At 34.2% G+C, this 24,273-nt stretch overlaps 2 protein-coding genes across 3 annotated transcripts; one reads left to right on the plus strand and one right to left on the minus strand.

Annotated features, from left to right (window-relative positions):
- Window positions 8,757-10,426, plus strand: LOC18611130. The gene has a single exon (XM_007047197.2). It carries the CDS (start codon window positions 8,962-8,964, stop codon window positions 10,159-10,161), a length of 1,200 nt encoding a protein of 399 aa, XP_007047259.2. The 5' UTR covers window positions 8,757-8,961; the 3' UTR covers window positions 10,162-10,426.
- On the minus strand, window positions 14,525-20,535 carry LOC18611131 (zeaxanthin epoxidase, chloroplastic). Of its 2 annotated transcripts, none has more exons than XM_007047198.2 (16): window positions 19,648-20,535; window positions 19,144-19,306; window positions 18,864-18,938; window positions 18,286-18,386; window positions 18,035-18,147; window positions 17,569-17,780; window positions 17,253-17,344; window positions 16,682-16,796; window positions 16,470-16,573; window positions 16,096-16,141; window positions 15,952-16,016; window positions 15,771-15,857; window positions 15,558-15,612; window positions 15,354-15,439; window positions 15,186-15,273; window positions 14,525-14,912 (listed from the first exon to the last, which is right to left on the minus strand). In XM_007047198.2, exons 1-16 carry the CDS (start codon window positions 20,160-20,162, stop codon window positions 14,814-14,816), a joined length of 2,016 nt encoding a protein of 671 aa, XP_007047260.2. In that variant the 5' UTR covers window positions 20,163-20,535; the 3' UTR covers window positions 14,525-14,813. The 2 variants fall into 2 exon arrangements, with proteins under 2 accessions (XP_007047260.2, XP_007047261.2); XM_007047199.2 differs by having other exon boundaries at window positions 14,525-14,894; window positions 19,648-20,162.

Consider the following 24,273-nt stretch of genomic DNA (forward strand, 5'->3'; position numbering starts at 1 on the left):
GAATGTCGAGATGCTACATTTCCTTGTTTTTTTCAGTCTCAGTCACTGACAATTCCAGAATGACTGCTCACGGTGATGAAGCTAGCAGAGAATATTGATTCCAGTTGTGGAATAAAATTTTGTTATCTCTAGGAGGTGCGATTTGATTGGTAAAATTTTAATAAACCCGAAGTATAAAATGGTCTTTTTTTTCTTGTTCTGGAATAAAAGAAAATATTATGTATTATTGTTAAATAAATTTGGCCAAACATTTGAATCAAACTCCAGCCCAAAAAAAATTTGAAAAGAAAAGATTTTGAGTTGAGTCAGGTTGCTTGTTTTCACCAACGGTAATGGAATTGAGTCTGTCCCGTTCAGTCGAAACCGAGTTAATCCAATAAATCAATTATTTATAGTCGGTTATTCCATTATAATTATTTTCATCAACACTTCTCAAGAAAAAGATTAATAAAATTACTCATCTCCATATTCTGATTTCAATCTACAAAGATAGTTCAACAACAACTCACATGTAACATCAAGTGACAAATAATGAAATAAATCCAACATACAATATTTTTCTTTTTTTTTTTTTTTGAAAGGCAACATTTCAATGTAATATACAATACAAACTAACTTAAAAAAAAAAAACACGATTTGAGGAAAATAAATTAGTGAACATGAAGTCTATCATAAAACTTCTCAAAAAACTATGTTCCAACCACATTCTTTAAAGATAGATCTCCCATAATTTTATGAACACTTCTTTACATGTTAAAGAAAACAATTCTGATTAGTATAAACTTAAGGATAGCACAAACTAAATATTTTCTAAATGTAAATATTTATCTGGTATTAAGGATTTAGGATATATTATTAAAAATATACATTATTCTTCAACTGTCTGTTCTTGAATTGAAAAATTTTAGACATAAAAATTTGATTGACTAAATCAAATTTATATCAAAACCCAAATAGTCGAGTATAAATTAACTGAATTTAATTGATTTGATTGATTATTTCCAAGTTTCGGTAGAAATTTGAGTCAGCCATTTGAGACTAGGACGAAGGAACCATGGAGGGGACTGGATCTAGGTGATGTATGGTCGTTGGTGTACATAGCTACCCCACATGCCGGTTCTGGGTGTCCAAGTGACATTGCCAAGGGTGTCCTGAATAACATTGACGTGGATATTCACCAGTCTCACGCACTGCTCCTTGATGGCGATTGGAGCTCGTCAATAAATAAATCATACTACAATGAAACACATACAATTTAGTGGACGATGAAGGATTTTCATGTATCTGCCTATCCATACTTAAAACATCTCAAAATTTCTCATCTTCCCTTTTCTTACGCCACTTTGAATTGGACAAATCATTACAATTCATTTTGATTGCTACTTGGAAAAATATGGTTCTTTCATTTGTTAACAGTACTAAGAAAACCGAAAGGAGTTAATTAGATGGTGTGACACCTAAAATGATGTAGATGTTGGTGGAGTTTAATTTGGATGCGACTACAACAAGTACTGAAATTAAAGCATTTGCAGAAGCTGTCACAACACCAGTTTAATTTATGCTATGTATCGACAATTTGTACTGAATGGTCTGCTATAGGTGGGGTGGGTTACTCCGGAAGAGTTGCCTGCACTGATAAGCGGTTCAAACCAATTGCATATGAATTTAGTGCATATTTTATGTCAATTTCAAGCGACTAAAATCTTAAGATTGTCGGTAAATTATGAGTTATATTAGATAAACGTAAAATATGTCATATTAATTATGTATTTTTCTAATTCATAATTTAAATCGAACAATCGCAATAAACAAGATTATCATAAAATATTTTCTTTTTTATTCGAAACTTCTAATCTGATATTGATAGCACCAAAGGTGGCTAACATGACATGACATGGGACAACGAAATCATGCTTTGAATGATGAATGGTATAGATAATTTCAGCAGCACAATGGTCCATGGCCGCCTGTGACATAAGAGTGCTAAATTGTGGAAATAATGCAGTCGCGTGATGGAACTTTCTTGGTCATGTTTAAGTTTCATAATATGAATCTAGATTTTTCTAGTTTTGACATTGTCTCTACCCCGCACCAACAAAAAGCAACATACCATTTTATGGCACAGAATAAAAAAAATACCCCTTTTTTTTGTTTTTGCAAATTCAAAATAATCTCTGAAGAAAAAGTTCTGAGAAAACGGCAAGGGTTGTGCTTATTTAATTAAGAGATCAGAACCTCTGTAGCAAAAGTGTGGAAGAATCGAAGTTTGCCCTTAGATATCATCTTCCTTTTCTCTGTGTGAGCTGCCCTTTAACCCTTTTAGCTTTTTCCCGTGGGAAACACGGATTTTCTCTTCTTTCTGTCATGATCTAAAAGCAAAATTCTTCTCTCTTTTTTATTTTTTTTTCATAATTTCTTTTGTGGATGAACTAAAGCAAAGCTAGCTATCAGAGACTTACAATTGAATCCTTGCTTTATTCCATCCTTATCACACGCACGCGTCTCTTCACTCATGAAAGAGAGGCGCCCATCTCTCAACTTTAGGCCACAAATATTCACACCTTTACTTTGCCCCCTAGCTAGCTATATTGATTCAGATTGATCATAGAAAGAAAGAAAGAAAGAAAGATAGGAGCTTGGAAGAAGAAAATTCAAATTCAGAAAAAGGTCATCACTAACTCATCAAACCAAAAAATCTGACCACCACACGAGGGGACACTTACTTTAATCACACTTTAATCCAACATGGATTGATAAAATAACATGTTGGTAGCATTTTCTACCAATTGAATATGGTGATTTGTCACTGTTTTAGGCAAAGAGTATGGATACCTTCATGTAAACTTAGAGGTTTCTTTCTATATTATAAGACCTTGAACCGAAAGCTTTGCTTGAAAATGTACTTGGTAAGAATCATATATTGCTGTATTATCACTAAAATATTGATTTATACAAGGAGCCTTGACAATCAAGTACCTCTCGAGGAGCCTTTTTAGGTAATAAATTAACATTTAATTTTAGCTTTTAATTAAGATTTAATTAAACAATGAAGCAATGGATCCCAATTTTTCTTTGTTTGTTAAATTAACCCACTTGTACTAGGCTTTACCTGCCAAATTATTCCTAGAAAAGCCCCTATCTAGGAAAACCACACTTGATTCGTTTGCTTAATTAATAATTAGAGAGGAAGAAGCACATGGGAAGGTGTATCTTTTCTCTGATTAATTTAAGCCTAATTACCCACAATCTTTTATCCAACTGTTTTTAAAATAAGATGATTAATCAGTAGGTTAGATCCTTTGCCCTACAAAATGATAATATTCTCCAAAGCATGCATATTCTCAACCTTATATAATTGCCCAAATATTATATTATCATCATAATAACCACTCCCCCCCCCCCCCCCCCTCGTGTGAATTCTGTTACTTGTTGATTTTTTTAATCCTATATTATCTTTATGGCTAGATCTTCAGTTAAAATATGGTGATATCAAATCAGATTCTTTTCTCTTTTTTATTATCTCTTCCTCACGTCAAACATGATATCAAATTCCTATTTGTGCATATGCATTGCCATGCCTGACATCTTTGAATTGAAATGAAATGAGGATGATGGCAATTGGCAATGAGATCAGTTATGGGCTCAAGACAAGATCGTCCCTGTTTGACATATGTTTTGAAACCACATCGTATTGCATTTCTGGTTCTATAGCTGTATCAGAAATGCCTGTATCCTATGCCCATTCCCTATCTCTCTAATTTTGATGGAACTAATCCTGTTTCATTCACTAATTAGGAAAAATTATGTTGATTTGATCATATTTACAAGAAAAATCCGATTCAATAATTGAGACAAAATCAACCTCAAGAGTCAAGGGACTCAAGTTTTCAGAAGTTTTTGTTGGGGTACATGCATGATGCTTGCGTCTGTTGCCAAGTGGTTTTCCCTAATAGGGACCAAAGAATTTGATTCAATGGAAATTCCACTAAAGCTAAGAGCTACGAAATGGTCGTAGCTACTAGGTAGAATCATCCTTTGCAGTCCAATTTCTACTCCCCTTTCGCATCAATACGGTGATGGTTTTGTTCTTTTGGAATCTTGAAACTCATGATTTGATCCACTGGTTTGGAAAGAAAGAAACGAACTGATGATAAGCTTGTGGATTATTCGAAAATCTTGATCATTCAATCCAAGCACATACGCGTGTATGATTTGTCTCTAGTAATCGGCCAACTGAATTTATTATGAAAACTGGTACATCAAAACTAACTATCGACAGTGTCATCTTTTCTGATTTTCCCTTTTGTGAACGTAATGACCCAAGGGGAGAGAGATGGATGGCTTGACTAATCGGTGTTCAAGGGAACACATATGTAGGGTTGAGGAAGACAAGTAAGCAATGCTGCCCACTACTTTCACTCGGAGAAAATCAGGGTGGGCGATTTTCTTGTTCACCCATGGACCCCTACTTGCCCCCACTTGCTCCAAATATAGGACAATGCCATCTTCCAATTAATTCTATGGACAGTGCCCCCGGACGGTTCCACATTCCCACAACCATTTGTGACTTCACCTAGACTTTTTGTAGCTTATGGTTCGAACTTGGTGGCCATGCCAAATGGTCCATCCTCCTTCCCCCTTCGAAAGCCCTACAAATCTAATCCCACACCTTGGTTCCTGTTTGATGTGATGATCAGTTTGCAACCACTAAAGCTGCTTTGGTCCATGCAAAAGTCCCACAGATCTAAAAGGCAAACTCTTTCTTTATGCTCAAATTTATTGCGAAAAAGATGTATATGTTTGCTCAATAAAGAAAGTGCCAAGACTAACTTAAAAATGTCAATCAAATTGATAAGGAACGTATAGGTAAATTCTTTATATTATTATTAATTTGACTTTTAACTTTAAGACTCAGTTTTTTTATAAAAAAAAATCAAAATTCAAGTAGTCCAAATTTATATAATAGGTTAACGGATACTTTTTATAAATATTATATTAACCAATATCAAGTAGCACTAATTAATATTTTTCATATTATAAATAATTCCATAAAAATAAGAAGTTCTCCATACTACATGGGCCATGCACACCTGAGAGTACCCCTAAAGCCTCAACCAAGCCTGAGCCATGAGTAGTTTCGAAGTTACTTCCAAACTAAGATGTTTGCAAGTGGACATTTGCTTAATAAGGTAAATGGGATTTTGGAGCTGTTACCTTAGTCCGATTAATGTGTGATGAGATACAAATATGTTAAAAGCTTGTAAAAGATATGCTGAACCCCCTAGCCATCAGCCGTTGACCAATTACATCGTTACCGACCTATTGATTAAGACTTTAGCCCCAAAAAATATAAATATTTGAGATATATATATATATTTCTTCTTTAGACCTGATCAAGGTAACGAAAATCAAGGCCACCATCACATGTTGGTGGCTAGCTAGCTATATATCTTCTTAATTTTTTTTTTAACCCAAGTCTTAAGTCAATTGACTAACTGTAATCCCACATAATTAAAGTATTGTAAAATTGATGTTTTGAGGAATATTAGTGTCTTAATCATGTGCTGATATGCTCAGCCTGAGAAAGTGACCGTTAATTTCCAACTGATTTTTTTTTTAATAATAATGGGATCGAAATGCAATACTATCCCTTAATATCTTAGTCTGGTGTACTCAGTACTGTGATTGACTGCTAGATCAGACATTCATGATTTTTGATTCGGACAATTGGGGTCCCGAGAACTGCATTTCTAAAATGAGCTTCAATTACCCTTTATCTCATGATCCGACGGTAATCATTGTCTCAATGAGCAAAGGCGGTCATCATGGATATATCCAACCTTAACCCTTAAGCAATTTAGGAAAAAAAAAATTCAGGCAAAGACTGACTCGTATGACACCGAGACGAGCACCCAATTCTCTTTTATTTTTTATAAAAAAAAAAAACAGAACTCAAAGATAATTAATTAACATGCTTACACGCGTCAAGCGGGAATGATTCTTGGCCCTTAACTGTCAGCTACTGAGCCTGCCAGCAGAGTGCCACCATTGTCAATGTAAATCCATGTAAAAAAAGACGTTGGGATTTAACCGCCGAAATTCCTTTTAACATCCACTTACAATAATGCCTATTTTATATTTGATTCCATTGGAATTATTTTAACATTTAGATTTTTTCCAATATTTTAAGTGTTTGTGCTATTGTTGTAAAGGAGCAGGTTAAGTGCCGCGGTCTAACACTAATCTGTAAAGTTTTGTTCATTTTGATTAATCGGTTTCACGATTTTATTTTACAAAAAATATTTTATAAATTAAAAATAATATAAATTATTAAATACTCAATATCACTTTAATATATATACAATTGATATAAAATTCATTATTCTTTTTTAAAACATAATATCCTTTCCCATTTTAATAAAGACTCACAATTCTTAATAATATATCGTTAATACTTAGAATTAGTGTTGTTACCAGTTTGTCATGTTCCACATCATTGTCTATTTTAACATATTGACCTCATAATTTTATTTCACAAAAAACACTCATAAATTGAAAAATGTAAAAAACCTTAAATATTCAATTTTACTTTAATACACACATAACCAATGTGAAATTTATAATCTCTTTTTAAAACCATGACATCCTCACTTAATTTGAGATTCATAATTTTTAATTGGGACCGTGACATTTGCCTATATACGAAATTAATAGCTCCTAGTAGAGACCATGACACTAAGACTAAGCTTAATATAGTTGGGTAGGATGATCGTAGTAGTAGTAGTAGTAGTAGTATTAATTTGATAGGAAGGTTGTATGGAAAATTAAACTTGGGGAGAGGTGAAACCCCCACGTGAGTATACCAAACCCTTCGCCTAAAAGTATGTGAGGTATTACTGCTCCCAATTGTGCTTCAGTTCTCAAAACTCGGGTTTTCCTCATTAATTAAAAACCGGTGCACCATTTTTCCAACTTCTCAACTACATTCACTTTGGGGGATATTGATTCCCAGCTCGGGCTGCTCGTGATTTTGTTAAGTTTTTCATTAGAAAATAGATTAAACTTGCATAGGGGCTTTTACTAAAATTGAACATTAATAAAAGTTAATAAATTAATCATGAGTAACCTATGAAGACAGGAAAATGAAATCCAAGTATTCTTAATAAGCTAAGTACCTTTCCAATCATATCATGGAAATGATCATATTTTTATAGACACGTAAATAGGTAAATCAATCTCTTTCCTTCGTACTTTTTACTACTTCCTTGTAATTCCCCTTTTTTATGTATTTTCTTCTAGCCAAAAAACATTTTTCTCCACAGTTTTCTTCCAACAATCTTTCTTTTTTGCCCTTTCCTCATACCTCTTAACAAATCAAAGGTTGAATCGAGTTATGCTTTGTTGGCAATAATATCTCAAATCGTCTTTAAGACTTTGACACTACCCCTTTTACTTTTATTCCATTTAACTTTGTCTCATCTACCAAAATCCTAGAGATGCTAAGCTGAATTCCAAGGAAAAGTCTAGTTAAGGAATCAAATCACAAATTAATTTCCATCAACACCCCAACCCCCCCCCCCCCCAAAAAAAAAAAAGAAAATAGCTTTCTTTTCTTTTCTTTCCCCCAACACTCATCAAGAACTTAATCAAACATCTCACTTGGACTCTAATCAATGTGATAACTATGCCTCCCCCTTATGAAACATCTCCTTGTTAGGCGTGGATTGTAATCCTGTTTTAGGAGCACCAAACAAGGATTAGGAAGCCAGCTTCATTACTCGCCAATCTCATGCTTATGACCAATCATTAGTTTAATTTGTTTGTTTTCTTTTTTAATTTACCAACGAAAATGGGAGAAAAAAATTCATTATTTTCTTTCTTAAATAAATAAATAACCCTAAAAAAAAAGTTTGTTAACGTTAGCATACAACAATGTGGCATTATGATTGTATGCCGCGCTTTATCTAAGCTGTCAAGCTAATTCATGATTGCAAATGGGACCCCAAATTGGCCGTACCAGCGGCAAAAGGTTGCATTTAACAGTAACTTAAACAAAACAAAAGCTTCTTTGTTTCTGTTTTTTCCTTATTTGATGAGACTAAGGAATTTCTATCCATTCTATAAAGGTAAATTGATGATTAAGGATACCAGATGATTGTTGAGTCTTCAATTCTTCTTTATTAGATTTTCTCCCACGCCTAAACATATATTAGTACCGAGTAATAATATTGCATAATGTTTTCATCACATTGCTAGAATTTTACTTCCATAATGCTTGAAATTATTATTGATAATCATATAAGTTCAATATAACAGTGATGAGCATTAACTTAAAGTGAAGTGCAGATTAATATATTATATTTAATAATAATTTTACGAGTTTAATGTGATAATGATCACATTAAATTCCCAAATGTTGAATTCATATTGAAAAATTGTACTATGTTATCAATAGGAAAGGGCAAGAAAATTCACATGAAATAAAATCACCATCTTTGTCTATTCCCCTTTCTTGCAAAAATACCCAATCATAATTTACCATGAAAAGAGCCGTTGCTCAACAGTGAACATCACATTGTATTGTATTTCTAAGCAAAGGACAAAGCACAAGGTCACTTGCTATTATAAAAAATCACCAAGGTTAATTAAGGAAGGTAAAAAGTTGTACTGAAAATATCTTAAAATAAAAACAACCACCATTACCAAAATCTCCAAGATGGGCTCCACCTTGGAAACAGCTATAAATACGCACCGTTTCTTTACTCACAGAAGTCCTCTCCCCCAAAAAATTAAGCTCCCCCCCTTTCCGCTCCCCTTCGTCACTTCTCTCCATTTTCACTGAAAAAAAAAAAAAAACACAGAACAGAAGTGAGTGGAAGGAAACATTTTCTTTTACGACAGTGTTTTTTTATTTTCGACGAGAATTAGAAAAGCCATCGTCGTTAGTTTTTAAAAGTAACAATGGTCGACGTGGACCGGAGAATGGCCGGTCTAAACCCGGCCCACATAGCAGGCCTACGCCGTCTCTCTGCTCGCGCTTCCGCTCCTTCAACTCCGGCTTCCCTTCCAGTTCGCAACGGTCTTCAGTCTTTCTCTTCTTTAGCAGATAAAGTTATAACCCATTTAAGAAATTCGGGTTTCCAAGTCCAACCTGGTTTATGCGACGCCGAGTTCGCCCGAGCGGAAGCCGAGTTTGGCTTCGTTTTCCCACCCGACCTTCGAGCCATATTATTAGCCGGGTTACCCGTAGGTCCGGGTTTTCCCGATTGGCGATCTGCTGGAGCCCGACTCCATCTACGGGCTTCGCTTGATCTTCCTATCGCTGCAATATCCTTTCAGATCGCGCGTAACACTTTATGGTCCAAATCGTGGGGTCCCAGACCCTCCGACCCGGAAAAAGCATTACGGGTAGCCAGAAATGCGCTTAAAAGAGCTCCCCTTTTGATCCCCATTTTCAATCACTGCTATATTCCCTGTAACCCGTCTTTAGCGGGTAACCCCATTTTCTTCATCGACGAGACCCGGGTTTTCTGTTGCGGGTTTGATATATCCGATTTTTTTGAGATGGAATCTTTGTTCCGGTGCTCCGAATCCGATCCCGAATTGTTGAAAAAGCAGAGATCGGTTAGTGAGAAATCAGCCGGGTCGTCCACTAATTTCTCGAGGCGGAGTCTGGACGCGGGTTTGGTAACCGGGTCGAGAACCCCTAGATGGGTCGAGTTCTGGAGCGACGCGGCTGTTGATCGGCGCCGGAGAAACTCGTCGTCATCATCTTCGAATTCGTCCCCAGAGAGGTATTTCGATATGCCGAGAACCCAAATCCCGAAATGGGTCGACCAATACATCGAGCAAATCGGGTCGGTTCTTAGAGAAGGCGGGTGGGGCGAGTCAGATATATCGGAGATCGTACACGTGTCAGCATCTGGGTTCTTTGAAGGAGAGATGGTTTTGTTGGATAATCAGGCGGTCCTCGATGCGCTTCTTTTAAAAGCGGATCGGTTCTCAGATTTGCTCCGAAAAGCCGGGTGGAGCTCCGAAGAAGTTTCGGATGCGCTAGGGTTTGATTTTCGACCGGAGAAGGAAAAGAAACCTGCCAAGAAATTGTCCGCTGAGCTCGTAGAAAAAATTGGGAAACTTGCTGAATCGGTTAGCCGGTCATGACACAGCTTCAAGATTTTTTTTCTTGTTTTTCTTTTAAACTTTATTTTTAATTTTCCTTTTTTTTTTATGTGTTCAGGGGTCTCGGGGTTTGGATTTTCCATCTTTTGGGTTAAAAAAAAAAAGAAAATAGTAAAATATATGGGGTAACGCGTTGTACTATGAAACGAAGCGCAAAAAAAAAAAGAGCTGAAAAAAAGAAGTTAAAATCACATTGTTGTTCATAATATATAAATAATTAATGAGAAACATAGTTTTTTTTTCGTTATTTACAGCTCAGATTTTCATAATCTTTTTGTTAATTTTTTGTTCTTCTCGATAACAATGGAATATTTTTGTTAGCGCCTTCTAAATCGGCACCAGTGCACGTGTGCTTATTTAATTCATTTATTTCTAAAAAATAAAAGTTGTTATTAGGTGCCACTATTTGGACATGGCTCTGTAACCAAAATTTTGAGCCAATTCGTCACTTAAGTTTAGTTAAAGTGAATAGAGATATTAGATGTGAGTCAATATTTTTCTCGCATAAGAGTATGGTGAGATTTAAATAGAAATATTTGGTTCGAGTAATATAATAATTTTCAGTAAAGTTTTGATAATATCCTGCGGGGGGCGCCGCATCTATAATCAAATTAGTCCTCGAAGTCAGCTCTTCAAACACTGTCGTTTTAGCTGTTGCTTTCATTTTCCTTTTCCTTGCTGAGGACTCCAAGTGCATTTCTCATATTTTTGGAATAAAAAAAGGAGTGGAAACCCGCCATTGTTTTTTTGATAAAACAGGAAACGGAGATGTCTGGCAAAGATCTCTTCTTTTGAGAAGCCACCAAGCATTTAAGACAAAGAAATATATTGAATTTTAATATTTTATATTACAATTTTCTTGGAACATGGGAAAAAAATAGTGACGGGGGTTTCTCGTTTCCAGTATCCAGTATCCACGCAGAAACCTGACACCAAAACCTTCTCATCGTTTAGCTTTTAAGAGACAAAACAACGAGGTCTCTGTGTTCCATCTTGCAATAACCCCCACAACAAACAAAACCAAAATAATCTGAAATCTGAACCTTTGATTTGAAATTTCAAGGAAAGTTCAAGGGCAAATGCAACAATTTAATTCCAAAAAAAAAAAAGAATTGGGGAGCCACGTGATGTGGGGCGGTCCAAAAAATGGGGTTTGGGGTCCGTACATGAGATTAGATAGTTAGAAGAAAAGCAAAGGTGGGTTTGGTTTTCTTTTTTTTTCACATATATTGATTTCATTTCACATAATTCTGTTGGCATTTGGAGAGTGAGATGTTGTACATAAAATCATAATTTAATTAAAAAGTAACTTTGGTTAGGTTTGTCAAGCTTTGTTTTGTAACATTACAAGGGAGCAAGCCAGGTCGACATGTGAAAGGGAAGAGCCGACGAAGGTACGGAAGAAAAGAGGATTTTGTTTCATTTTTTTTATATTAAATTCAGATAAGCCTTGATTTAATGCACCGATTTGAGAAATGCTCTGGATGACCATGAATGCTTTCAGATATTTGGTTTCTGAATCTGGTGGATTTGTTCACGCATCACTTCAGTTTTGAGTTTGGGATGATTCAGTTGTTTGCCTCATTTATGGAAAAAGATAAAACAGACTATCTTTATGTCTTTTTTTTATTTGTTTTTTGCTTGGGGTCTCGTTAAGATATGTGTAATTGGTTGGCTGATGGTTTAAGTGAACTGTACGTTGGCTAAATTTATACAGCTGAATGAGTAGACTTTGTGGTCGTTGGGAGCCAACTTTTCCCTTGGCGTTTTACCCTTTTGCTCAACTGGGAATCTCTTGAATGCTGTGAGACAATGATACTTGCACTTGGTACGCTCCCGTCCTCCTACTACTCTTATGGAAAATACACTTAGAAGTTGAATACATGAGAGTGGAAGAGATTTTATAAGTTGATTTGTTCACAACTCCATCGTCAGCAAATGGGATAAAGGCCAAAACCTAATTGTCTCAAATAGGCCATGAAAGCTTCATCAAATCTCTTTCCACTTACCAATTCTAAGGACGTAGGTGACAGAGTCATAATTTTGTCGACAAACCCATTTTTCCTTGTAAAATAAACTAATCAAGAGGTTTAAATTAATTTGCAGGGTGAGAACCATAAAAAAGAAAAAGAAAAAACAAGGGTTTAGGCTTAGGAAGATCTTTGCAGACCAAACAATGAATACCAAATAATTGCACAGTAAAAGCCATTGGTTCTGTTGATCTTTGGATGCCACCTTCACCACATGTGCATTACCATTTGATAGCAATAATTAGACCTGACAAAACACAATTATTAAAACCAAAAAAAAAACCAGGAAAATCTTTATACCCAAAAAACCACTGAACAAAACCAAAAGTCCAAAACAGTGAAAAACTGAAAAAACATATCATATTCCATCATCCCAAAGTGTTGATAACACACATTTAATGCTCCAACGGTCACTGCAAGGCCACCGTCGGCCACCTGAACCGACCTTTGCTAGGATCACGTGCCATGGCAACCGCCATTCACTGCTTTCACGTGCTGACAAAATCTCCCCACAGTCCTTAAGAAACGACAACATGTGCACAGAGCATATGCCAATGCAAGAAGGGCCTTTTCAGAGCTGGGACATGTTACGTGGGATTTATTAGGGGTAATGGGCTTTAGCCCCTCCCTTTGTTCATGTGTCTGCAGTTCTCGTGACACCTATTTAAAGTTTAAAGAGCGACCCTTTGCCCAACATTTCACCCATAGATTACTTGCCACATACCCCATATATCAAATTGCAGCCCTTTTTTTTCTTTTTTCAAAAAATGAAAATTTAATCCAAGGTAAATGTTGCTTGAATTTAAATAATTCAAAACATATAGATTCATGCATCTTTTACATCATGTCATTATCAATTTAAACTTAAACTGTCAATTATAATATATGCTATTCGAACTTAAAGATTAATGTTACATATGATTATGATTATATTAGTTTTTCCATATATTTAGAATGTTAAAATTAAACTTCCATTTATTCATGTCTTTTAAATAGTGTCTCCTTTCCTTTTCTCGAAAGCGAGAAGCTTTCGCTTTTCATAAGAATAAGGTAATCATCGCAGCTCTAACCTATGCAAGAAAATAGACCAATTATATTAGTCTAGAGCATCTCTTTAAAGGTGTAAGATCAATGTGTTAGGTCGAATAGGTAAAGGAGTGAAGTAACGCGAGGTGACCACAGAATTAATCAGAGTTTTGTCTTGTGCGGTAGAGAGATAAGAGGGGTGGTGGACTGGTGGCGGTAGTGGTGTCCAATCTTGCCTTCAGAAAGGGGGTGCAGTCTAATTGGGTAAGGTGCGGTTGCTTTTTTCATGCAAAAGGGGACAGTAGAGCTTGGGTGCGGATTTTAATGTGATTAGATATAGAAGAAGATGAGGCATGGAAATGGATGGTGATTCAATTCAAGTTTGAGATTGTCAAAAAAAACTTTGAAAAGTGACCTAACGTTGACATTAAGAGGGGGAAGGGACTTTGGACTGTTCTGAAAAGTGTTCGCTGTTATTTAGTTTGTTTGTTGGGTGCATTATTGCTGCAGGGCAGGTTTAATTTTCCAATTGTCAATGGTTCCATGTGTCTTCACAGTTTTTTCTTTGGGTCTCTTACATGGCTGTTGGAATTTTCTTGTGGGCTGAGACTGACATTCTGAACCAGATTATAACAGGTTCTCTGTGTGTACAAATTATCTAAATGAAACTGTACCACAGTTTAAGAAACTTAATCCATTCATCTTTTTTTTTTTGTTCTTTTGCCACTCTCATTTACTCAAGCTGATAGGGCTATGGAGGCTAGAGTGGCAAAAGGAAGAAGATACACTTTATCAGAAATGGGAAGCTAGTTGCTGCAGGTTTCTTGACTGTATATAGATAGATTGCTTTTAATCTCGAGATGATAAGGCAAATATGGGGACAAGTTACATCTTACATGTGCGGTGACTGACTTGTGATGAAAATTGGGACCCCAATCTGTCAGTAAATTATTTCCAAAGCTATCCGCTTCCTCTCTCCTGATTCCTTTAGACAATTATATCCACCCCATTCTTGATCCATTCCAGACGGTGAACCCCTGCCCCCTATTTTACTAGTCTGAAACACAAATATTTGAAACCGGAAGGCAGAAGTCCCTTTGAAAACTCTTTATTGGACTGTACTCGGGCCCATGCAGCAAGCAGAGAAAATGCTAGAATATGAGTTTTTCTTCAATTTTTTCAGCTATTACTATTTAACTGCAAAACATGAACACCCAAAACTTCACAAGTTGGTCAAACAGTGAAGTGAAGGTTCAAGTAAATATTGTTTTTTCTTTCAGTGTACTTAGTTTTCTCAGAAAACACTGGGAAATAGAGTTTACCATTCAATGTTTATATATATTTTTTCTTAACATAAATGAAATATGTATGTCCGCAGCACTATTCAAACGAAATGGAAGTTGACATTTCGTATCCATGCTCCGCCTGAAGCTGTGCAGAAGTATATGACATTTCTTGTATAATAATCCGAATTCAGCTTTCTTTTTTACAAAATGTAGCAGATTTTCATTTACTCCACCAGTGTAAATAAATGCTGTACAGTGCTATAAATTCAAAAAATGACAGCTTCATGACCTTTCATACTGCCTGAAGAATCCCGCCCTCTTCCTTCAAAGCAATCTTAGGAGGTGATCTCATCACCTTTACCCGGAAAGCTGCCTGCACATCGCTTGGAAACTAAGTCGAGGTACAAGTTGGGAAAAAAGTCATAGAACGAAGAATTTACAAAAAAAGGCTGAGTCATTCTAATTACTACAACTTGAATAAATGAGCAGCAAACGTTTCTTAGTCTTTAAATTTTTATCGTTTGCAGAGAGGGCTTTAAGCATGGGACCTATGTTTTGGAGATAAAAGTCTGATAATGACTTCAGTCAGACAGACAAGAAGCAAATGTTGAATAACATTCATGTGGTAGGTTAGTAGACTCGTATTTAGATGTTATTCATTTACCTTCTTATCTGAACCGAACTGAATGACATCTGATGGACGAACACGAGTAGAAACATTTGGTGGTACCCGAGATCTTCTCCCTCCATGGCTGCACATACAGAGTTTAGTCTTAGATAAACTCCAGGAATTTAAGATACATAAAGACGTTTCTTGCTGCTCATGACTTACTCGATATAGGTCCCATGTTCACTCTGCAAATCAATTAGGAAGAACGCACCATCTTTATAGCTGATTTGAGCATGCGTTTTGGATACCTGAGATAATTAGGCAAAGAAAGAAAACAAAAGAAACAGAAACATTCAACATAATTGTTGCAGAAGTGAGCAATCTATGTATGCTCCAGATCAGCAGATTAAAACAGCTGAAAATCACCTGGGGTGAAGGTACCACCACTGAGGCTCCTGGAAAATTCTCACTTTTTTCACTCCTACAATGACCATTAAGCATCGACAGACAGATAAATTAATATAAGAGAAAGTAGAAAAATGGTCAATCGGATTGCTTATGCTCCCATTAGGAAACAAAAAAATACCTTTTAAGAACATAAAGTCATAACCTATAAACCAATTACAAGCAAATACCCACCCAATCATGAAAGGTTTGTTCTCATCCCTACTTAGACAAATAGGTTGTGAGGCAACTACTTCATTTCCAACTGGGAACAAAAACCACCTGAAAAATGGACAAGAAATATAAGAGTCTATGGTATCGAATAAATTGAGCAGAAAATATGATGAATTTCACAAATAAAAACTATCATACGCACTCTCCATTTATAGTCTGCTCCAATGCATCATTGTCTTCAAACCATGTCCGCAATTGGTCACTTGCCTGAAGAAATTAATTAACGGATGTTTCAAATAGTTTCCATAGCTATTAATGCGGAATCAGTAGGAAGAAAGCAGCATACCTTGTCTGAGAGTCTGCAACTTAAGGACCTTCCTTCAAGTTTTGAGCTGCAAACATGTCAATTCATTTTCAGAAAAGGAAGAACAAATCAGAAATTTCATCCTAGGATCCTATGGAAGCCTTTTTAGACAGTTTCCTAATCCACATTGATACTTTTCCCCAATTTCAATCTTTTTGCCATTTCAAAAGTTTTTGACACCCAACACTTTATGTTAGCCCTAAATTCACAGTGCCATTTTCACGAGTCTGTGAAAAAGAGAATCGATACTATCATAGAACTCATCAATATGCAGAAAATTTTAAACAAAGAAAAAAAAAATAAAACAGAAGATTCAAAGATAGAAGCAGAAGAAAACAAGCATTTCAAGATCCAACCTGTTACCACCTAAGACCCAACTGAGCATTAAGGGCATCGCTAAGTCAATAAAAAATCTGCCACCAACTCTTCCTGGGTGCGGTATCCGAAATTTTGACAAAAACTGCAGAGCAGGTCAGATTCCATGGTGATTATGCATGCAGTTGTTGCACAATTATTGGCTTTATCTCATTATTCACTTCCATTTAATGTAATCAAAATGAATTCTTACCGACAATGGACCTAGCCCTACACCTAAATAAGCCTTGTAAGTTGAAGCCATGATTGCAGCCATTCTTGCCATTCCATGGATAATGGCAACTCGCAGTCTTCTAGCTCTCTCGTAGCTGCAAATGAAATGAGTCCCTAGGAGAATCAGTTTTTGATTGCAGAAAATACATACAGTGGACCAGTGACATAAAAGAATTTGGCTATACAGATGTCATACATAATACACAGAAATCATTATCAGCAGACTGCATAGGAAATTTTCAGTGAAAATCTAGATTGTGATGATTGAATCTGTTAGATTTAATGAATTTAAGGATTAGCAAACTTTCCAGACATTAGAAACAATCATAAGATACTCAGTAATGATGTTCTGCTTCCATGGTTTATAAGGTCTCGTTCCCCACTACAATAACTTAACTAAAGTGAAATCAGGAAATGCTTAATTCAACAATTCAGTCTGACAGAGAGAAGTACTTTCTCACTATAATTTTTGATTGAATATGCAGTTTGACCTCCTTTTTTTTATTTTTTCCCCTTTCGAACTATTTAGGGAGAAGGAAATGTTATATTACCTCTTTAAAGAAGAAACAACATCAACAGCGGTCCCTGACTCAACACTTTGTTTCCATGCCTTATCAAGGTCCAATGCTAATTGATAACTATCCTGCAAGATGAAGAAAAAAAAGTGCCTTTCGTCATGAAGTTTTCTTAGATAACCTGACATTCTTCTGAATATTGGGAAAACACGATATACACTATTAAAGTACACATGGTTTAATAACATATATGAGTTAATAAGTGGTCTAGAACTTGGAACATCATTTGATCTTGGGCAATGCTTAAATTTGGAGAAAAAAGAACTGCCAACGAAATGGTTCCAAGTCACACCTCAATGGCCATGCATCCCCCTTGACCCATATTTGGCTGCATTGCATGGATAGAATCCCCAAGCAAGGTTACATGCCCCCTTCCCCAAGTCAGTGAGGGTGTTCGGTCATATATGTCACGTCGAAGGATATCATCTTCATCAGTAGCAAGTAACAAATCTATCACATTATCACACCAACCCTCAAATATTTTAAGTAGCCTCTCCTTTTTAGCTGTAAAAAGATCAAAATAAGAAGCAGAAAATGTTAGAATATATTAAACCAAATTAGAAATTAATAGTCAAATCCTATAATAGGTTGGGAACATTCAATATAAGCATTCTTATTAGTTGAAAATTTTAAAGAAAGATTAATGAGTTTAAAATGTAAACATAATAAATAACTTCCTGGGCAACTGAAGCTTCTTTCAAAATTTTTGTTAGCTAAGATACTGAATTCTAACAAATGAAAATTAGAAGGTAAAATACCATGGCTATCCACTCCACCAGCTGGTTCCTTGTGAAATGCATACCACTGCATCTTTCCAGCACCAACATCCGAGGAAACGAAGTACTGCTTGTGTCCCAAAAATACACGGTACCTTTACAGGAGAAGTTTCAATGTAAGCAGCTATATGTAGCCAAGCCCCAGTACGTTCTAATCATCCTAATGCTTGAAAAAACACAAACATGTATAATGTGAAGTCAATCATATTATGCAAAACAAAAATGGAACATACCCGACAGACTCAATATCAGCAGGCACAAAATCTGCAATACCGGTATAGCAAGTGTATCCTGAGTATACAGCTTCCTTTGGCCCAAATAAGTTGTTCCTCACCTGAAAAGGAATTTCACAAACTATGATAGTGTTCGACATTTTGAGGGTTGAACATCTAGTGCCAAAACAATCAGTGTCATTGTTGGTGAAAACTTTAGTGGCATATAGATTTTGGTTTGGTTCAATTAGGGCAGACTAAATGAAAATAATTCATGTAGCTGACCCAAGTATGAGTTAATTATTAGTTCTAATTTTGTTTTGCTGTTGGTACCAGAGACCATACTGTCCATTCCCACTGTAGGTCAGCTCATATTTCCCCATAACTTGATGCTTGTGAGTGTTCTTCTTACAACTGGACATTGTGGAAAACAGATTGTAGCATTTTTTTAGCATCGAAACAGCTAAATGGAAAAACGTTGATAACCAATTTGTCAAGGGCATGTTGGCAAACCAAGCTTTAGAATAGGTTGTTAACAATCCAGGGTCTGAACACACAAAGACTATGTTCTGCAAGTACACATAAATATATGATGGTACCTTCGACCATATTCCATCAGCTCCAACAAGAAGATCACCTTCATAGCGCTTTCCATTTTCCAGTATCACAGTGACCTGAACTTTTAAATTACATAATTACAAAAATTAAATAAAATATTAACACAAAAGAATTAGCAAGAAGAGGCAGACATGCAGAAAATAATCCCTGAAACCAGTTAGTTGAACATTAAAAGAAACAAATAAATAGAAGATTTCATGCTTTACTTTAGGAACAATGACTGTTAAGGAGATGACCTTATCTACTAGCAACTCATATTACCTTATGTCCATCATCCTCAAAATCAACAACATTGCTCTCATTAAAAATTATGTCTTCCCCAACTGCATGAACCATGATTTCTTGTAAAGTCATCCTACTAATAACTCTTGTAACTGGAAGCCCTCTTTCCGCTGCAGGGGTGAATGTATCAAACTTGACGTACCTGTTTAAACCATGTATCATTTAGGGTGATTGGATTCTTATAACCAACGGTCAGACAAGGCAGCCAAATAACAGTATGTGATCAGAAAACAGGAGTTCAGAAAATATTGCCCATAGCAGGGAGTTCTTCCTCCATTGTCTCAACTAGTAGTAAACGTCAACTTACTAACATCTACCAAGTTTTCTTCTTTTTTGGATTTTACAGTTACTTTAGTTTTACCTCTATTAACAAAAAGAAAACACGCAATTCATAATTTGCAATCACTGAATCAAACATAGAGCAATCCTTACAAATCAATTACAGGAAAAAAAAAGTTAATTCAAGAATCTTAAACAACTGACCAAGTACCGGAAACCCCGTCAACCAATCCATTAATTCTATCTCCAGTGATGCAACCGGCCTCCATAACTTTCTCAGCAACTTCCATATCAATAGCCTCTAAAGCAGCCAATGCATTGCTTTGTATCTGAATTGGACCCCTGTATTGCCCCTCACCTCTTATAGCACTCAGATCCTTCTCAAACACCACTACATCAAACCCTTTCTTTTTTGCAGCCAATGCAAAAACCAATCCTCCAATACCACCCCCAGCAACCAATACCCTCAGCTTCTTCTTCTCCAATTGGTTCCCATCAAATTCATTCTTCTCACTTGACTTTGAAGCACTTTGGGTTCCTGCCACTGTGGCTTTGACTTGTAAAACGCTCTTCTTTGGGTTACTTGTTTTGCTTCTAAAATGGTAATTACAATGAATACAAGGCAAGGACTCTGTTGGAATATACTTAGAGATGGAGACAGGAAACTGGGTTCCTGTGAAAAATGTTGCTGAAGGTTTCTGAAGCGAAGTTGCAGCCATTGTTTTGCCAAAAAAAAAAACCTTCAACTTTCAAGCCTCGTTTCTTGATTTAAACAACCAAAAACAGGAACTTTGGTTTTCCTTATGTCAAAGGAAAAATCCTGGCAACAGTAGCTTTTTGGAATGTAAAAGAAGGCTTCAGGTAGACTCGGAGAGAAAGCAAATTGAACAGATTTCCCGATTTGACTGAGAGAGAGAAAGAGAGGGAAGTAACAGATAGTATAAGCCAATCGCAATTGCCAGTTATCTATGAGTGTGAAGTAAAGAATTGTGCTGCACCAACAATGGAGATGCCAAGGCCATGTGGCAGTCTCTCAATGTCCCATGGCACTACCTCGGGAAGAATATCTTTGACACATATTCCTATTTTCTGTGGTGGTCATCGGTCACATATATATATATATATATATTTAATATTTTCCACTTCCAACCTCTTATTTTCTGGAGTTGAGTATAGCAGTACTAATTGCATAGAAGGGTCCAAATTGCTTAGCACAATTGACATTAGATTACTGATTAATCAAATGGGTCATTAAAATAAATCATTGTATTTTAGGCCTTTGTTGTGCTCTTATTATTACCATATAAAAAAGGAAAACTTCATTTTTGATTAAAAAAGGCCCAATAAATGAGAGTGGCTTTGTTTGCTTTGGAAACATAAATAGATGAGGATTGGAACATTGAATTTAGAGGCGGTGCAAAACTGAGTCCAGTTTCAACTCACTTCTCAGTGCCTTTCGGTTCGGTGCTTTTTAGACTTTCATACTTGTTTAGTCTCAGTTACCTTACCACCTCCATGTTCCGACAACAGACAGGGCCCTTTGTTGTCGATGGGACCCACTTTTTGTCAGCGCTTAACAAGTGGCATTTCGTCAGTTAATTGGTTCGGCCGAGTTTGGTACTGCCATTGCAATTTATAACTGTTTAGGCTGAGCTTGGCACTGCCACTGCAATTGATAACTGTTTAGGCCAGTTTGGCATGGATAACTGTGTTTGGTATAGCGTAAAGAATGCACCCCTCTGACAATTCACCGCATCTTTCTCGGGATTTCACGTCTTTAATTTTAAATAAATGCGTAATAAATAGTACACGACTAATGATTATATTCTTAAAGTCTATCAATCTCAAATTTGTATCAACAAGATAAATTCTATCTCTTTACTCCTTTTCTTTAATTATAAATAAAACCAAATTTTTGTACTTTTTAATTTTATTTAATTTAATATCTGATTTTAAGATTGAAACAATTTAATTTTTTTAATTTTAAAATTTTTTTAATTTAATTTTTTTTTAACGATATCTAATCTTACCGTTAAAAAAAATAATGTCAACGATAACGTTAGTGCTGACATGTTACATTTTGATGACGTAGTATTGAGATAATGACGCAGCATATCATGTGGCACAAACGTGATGACGTGCAAATGTCATGTGGTACTAATATGATGATGTGGCATTGACGTGTTAATATGTCAGCATCACATGACGAATTAAAAAAATTTTAAAATAAAAAATTATCACGTCATAGAGATTAAATTAAATAAAAATATATAATATAGATATTAAATTGAACAAAATTAAGATATTAAGGGATTAAATTAAAAAAAATATTTAAAAATATAAATATTTAAGTAGCTTATTGATATACTTATTAATAAGTTAAATATTTAAATATAAAATATTTATAGTGTTAAAATATATATATATATATATATATATATATATATATATATATTCTTACTTGATTATTTTATTATAGAATATGTATATTAAATTATCTTTTTTATAAAAATTAAATTTGAATTTTTTTTTATAAAAAAATTTCAAAAAAAATTTATACCTATAGTCAAATTTAAATAAATAACTTACATTACGTTATAATAAAATAATATAAAATACCTAAATAAATTTCTTTTTCTTCTATTTATAATAATATAAAAATTTAAAATTTATTTAACTTAGTTTTCAACTTGAGCTGAATTCAAATTAGTAAAATAAGTTAATTTAGTTTTTTTTAAAAAAAAATGAAGAACGGAGATATGGAGTTAGCAATAATTATAAAAATAATTTCTCATTCTAACTTACTTAATTTTGACATGACAAACCACTTATTAAAGTTATAAAATTTGAGCTCCATCATTTAAATTTTTTATTTATTTTTTATGTTTTTATTTTATTTAATATTTTAAGCTATATTTTTTAAATTGAAATTTTTTAAATTAAAAACTGCATTTATGGTTGATAAATTTAAATATAACTGTAAATATTTGTACCATTTTATTTTATTAATAAATTTTTTATAGACCCAAATTAATAATTTAAATTCAAATTTAACAGAATTTGATTGTAGTATTTGAACTTAAATAAAATCATTTTATAAGAACATTGAGTAAATTTTAATAACAGGTAAATTGAGTAAGAGTTGAATAATTTCAAAAAAAATGGGTATTTGTAAATTGTGAAAATTGTAGTCAAATCAACCTATTTTGTTAATTTGAATTCAGTTCAAGTTAAAAACTATGCTAAATAAATTTTAAATACTATTATAAATAGAAGAAAAAAAATTTATTTTATCATTTTATATTATTTTATTATAATGTAATGCAAATTATTTATCTAAATTTGACTTTAGGTATGAAATTTTTTCAAAATTTTTTTTTATAGAAGGATAATTCAAATTTAATTTTAATATAAAAGATAAATTAATGTACATATTTAAGAATCAAATAATTCAGTAAAAAGTATTTATATATATTTTCTAATACTATAAATCTTTTACATTTAAATATTTGACTTATAAATAAATTTATCAATAATCTACTTAAATATTTATATTTTTAAATATTTTTTTCAATTTAGTCACTCGATATCTTAATTTTGTTGAATTTAATTCCTATACTATATATTTTTTTCAATTTAATCCCTATAACGTGATAAAATTTTTTATTTAAAATTTTTTTTGATCTGCCACGTGGCACTCACATGTCATTATATTAGTGCCATGTGGTATTCCTATGTTATCACGTTAATGTCATGTGGCATGTTATATTATCATCTCAACGTCACGTCATCATTAACGTCATCTTCTTTAACAATAAAATTAGATGCCGTTAGAAAGAGACTAAATTGAAGAAATTTTCAAAATCAATGGATTAAATTATTTCGATTTTGAATTCATGGACTAAATTAGATAAAATTGAAAAAATAGGGACTGAATAGGTATTTTGAGAAAAAAATAAATTAAATGTTCGTGAGTCACATGCTTAAATTTTTATGTTTAGACTAGTATCTGAAAAAATATTCAAACTAGTAGTAACATTTTAAAAATTTGAACTAATTTAGTAGTATTTAAAAATTTATTTATTAAGCATTCAAGTATTTTCCTTAATAACATGTAAATATATTTATCATTAAAAAATGTAGAATTAATTTTTTAAAAACATTAATTAAATAAATTCTTCAAAGTAAGTAAATTATAAGAATATTCATAATGCAACAAAACAAAAAAAATATCCTTGCACAAATTGACACTACAAAAAATCAGACAAATACAATTCGTAAATCACAATAAAGCCATGTTTCTTTTATATAAATAATTACCGATTAACGATATTGTTACGTATTATTACTATATAATAAATATTTATTCAATATATCTATGTGTACGTATAACGTATGTATAAATTTCAAATACGTTTCGTCCAAGTCTGAAAGAGCTTTGGGCTGAGTCTCCATCAGGGAAAGTTTGGGGCAGGCTCATTACTGTTACTGCTTCCACCATCACTGTTGAATGTCCAAAGCTCTCCAAACTCCAACAATAAAGATGTACCTTTCAAGGTCCGAGAGCTTGGGAAGCATTAAATCCTCTCCACACAAAAATTGAGTGAATTTTAATTTATTTCGTTTCAATTATTTATTTAAGAGTGTGGCTCTTTGAAATTTGAAGCAAAATTAATGAATGGAGAAATTGTGAGATATAAGATATTAAGCATTGAAAATCATTGTCGATAAAACATCAGAAAATGTAGCAATCAAGTGAAATAATCGACTACAAATATTCAAGGACAAAAAATCTAAAAAACTGGGCCCCCAAAATACATCTTATATCAT

The sequence above is a fragment of the Theobroma cacao genome, chromosome 1, assembly GCF_000208745.1.
Source record: "Theobroma cacao cultivar B97-61/B2 chromosome 1, Criollo_cocoa_genome_V2, whole genome shotgun sequence".
NCBI lineage: Eukaryota > Viridiplantae > Streptophyta > Magnoliopsida > Malvales > Malvaceae > Theobroma > Theobroma cacao.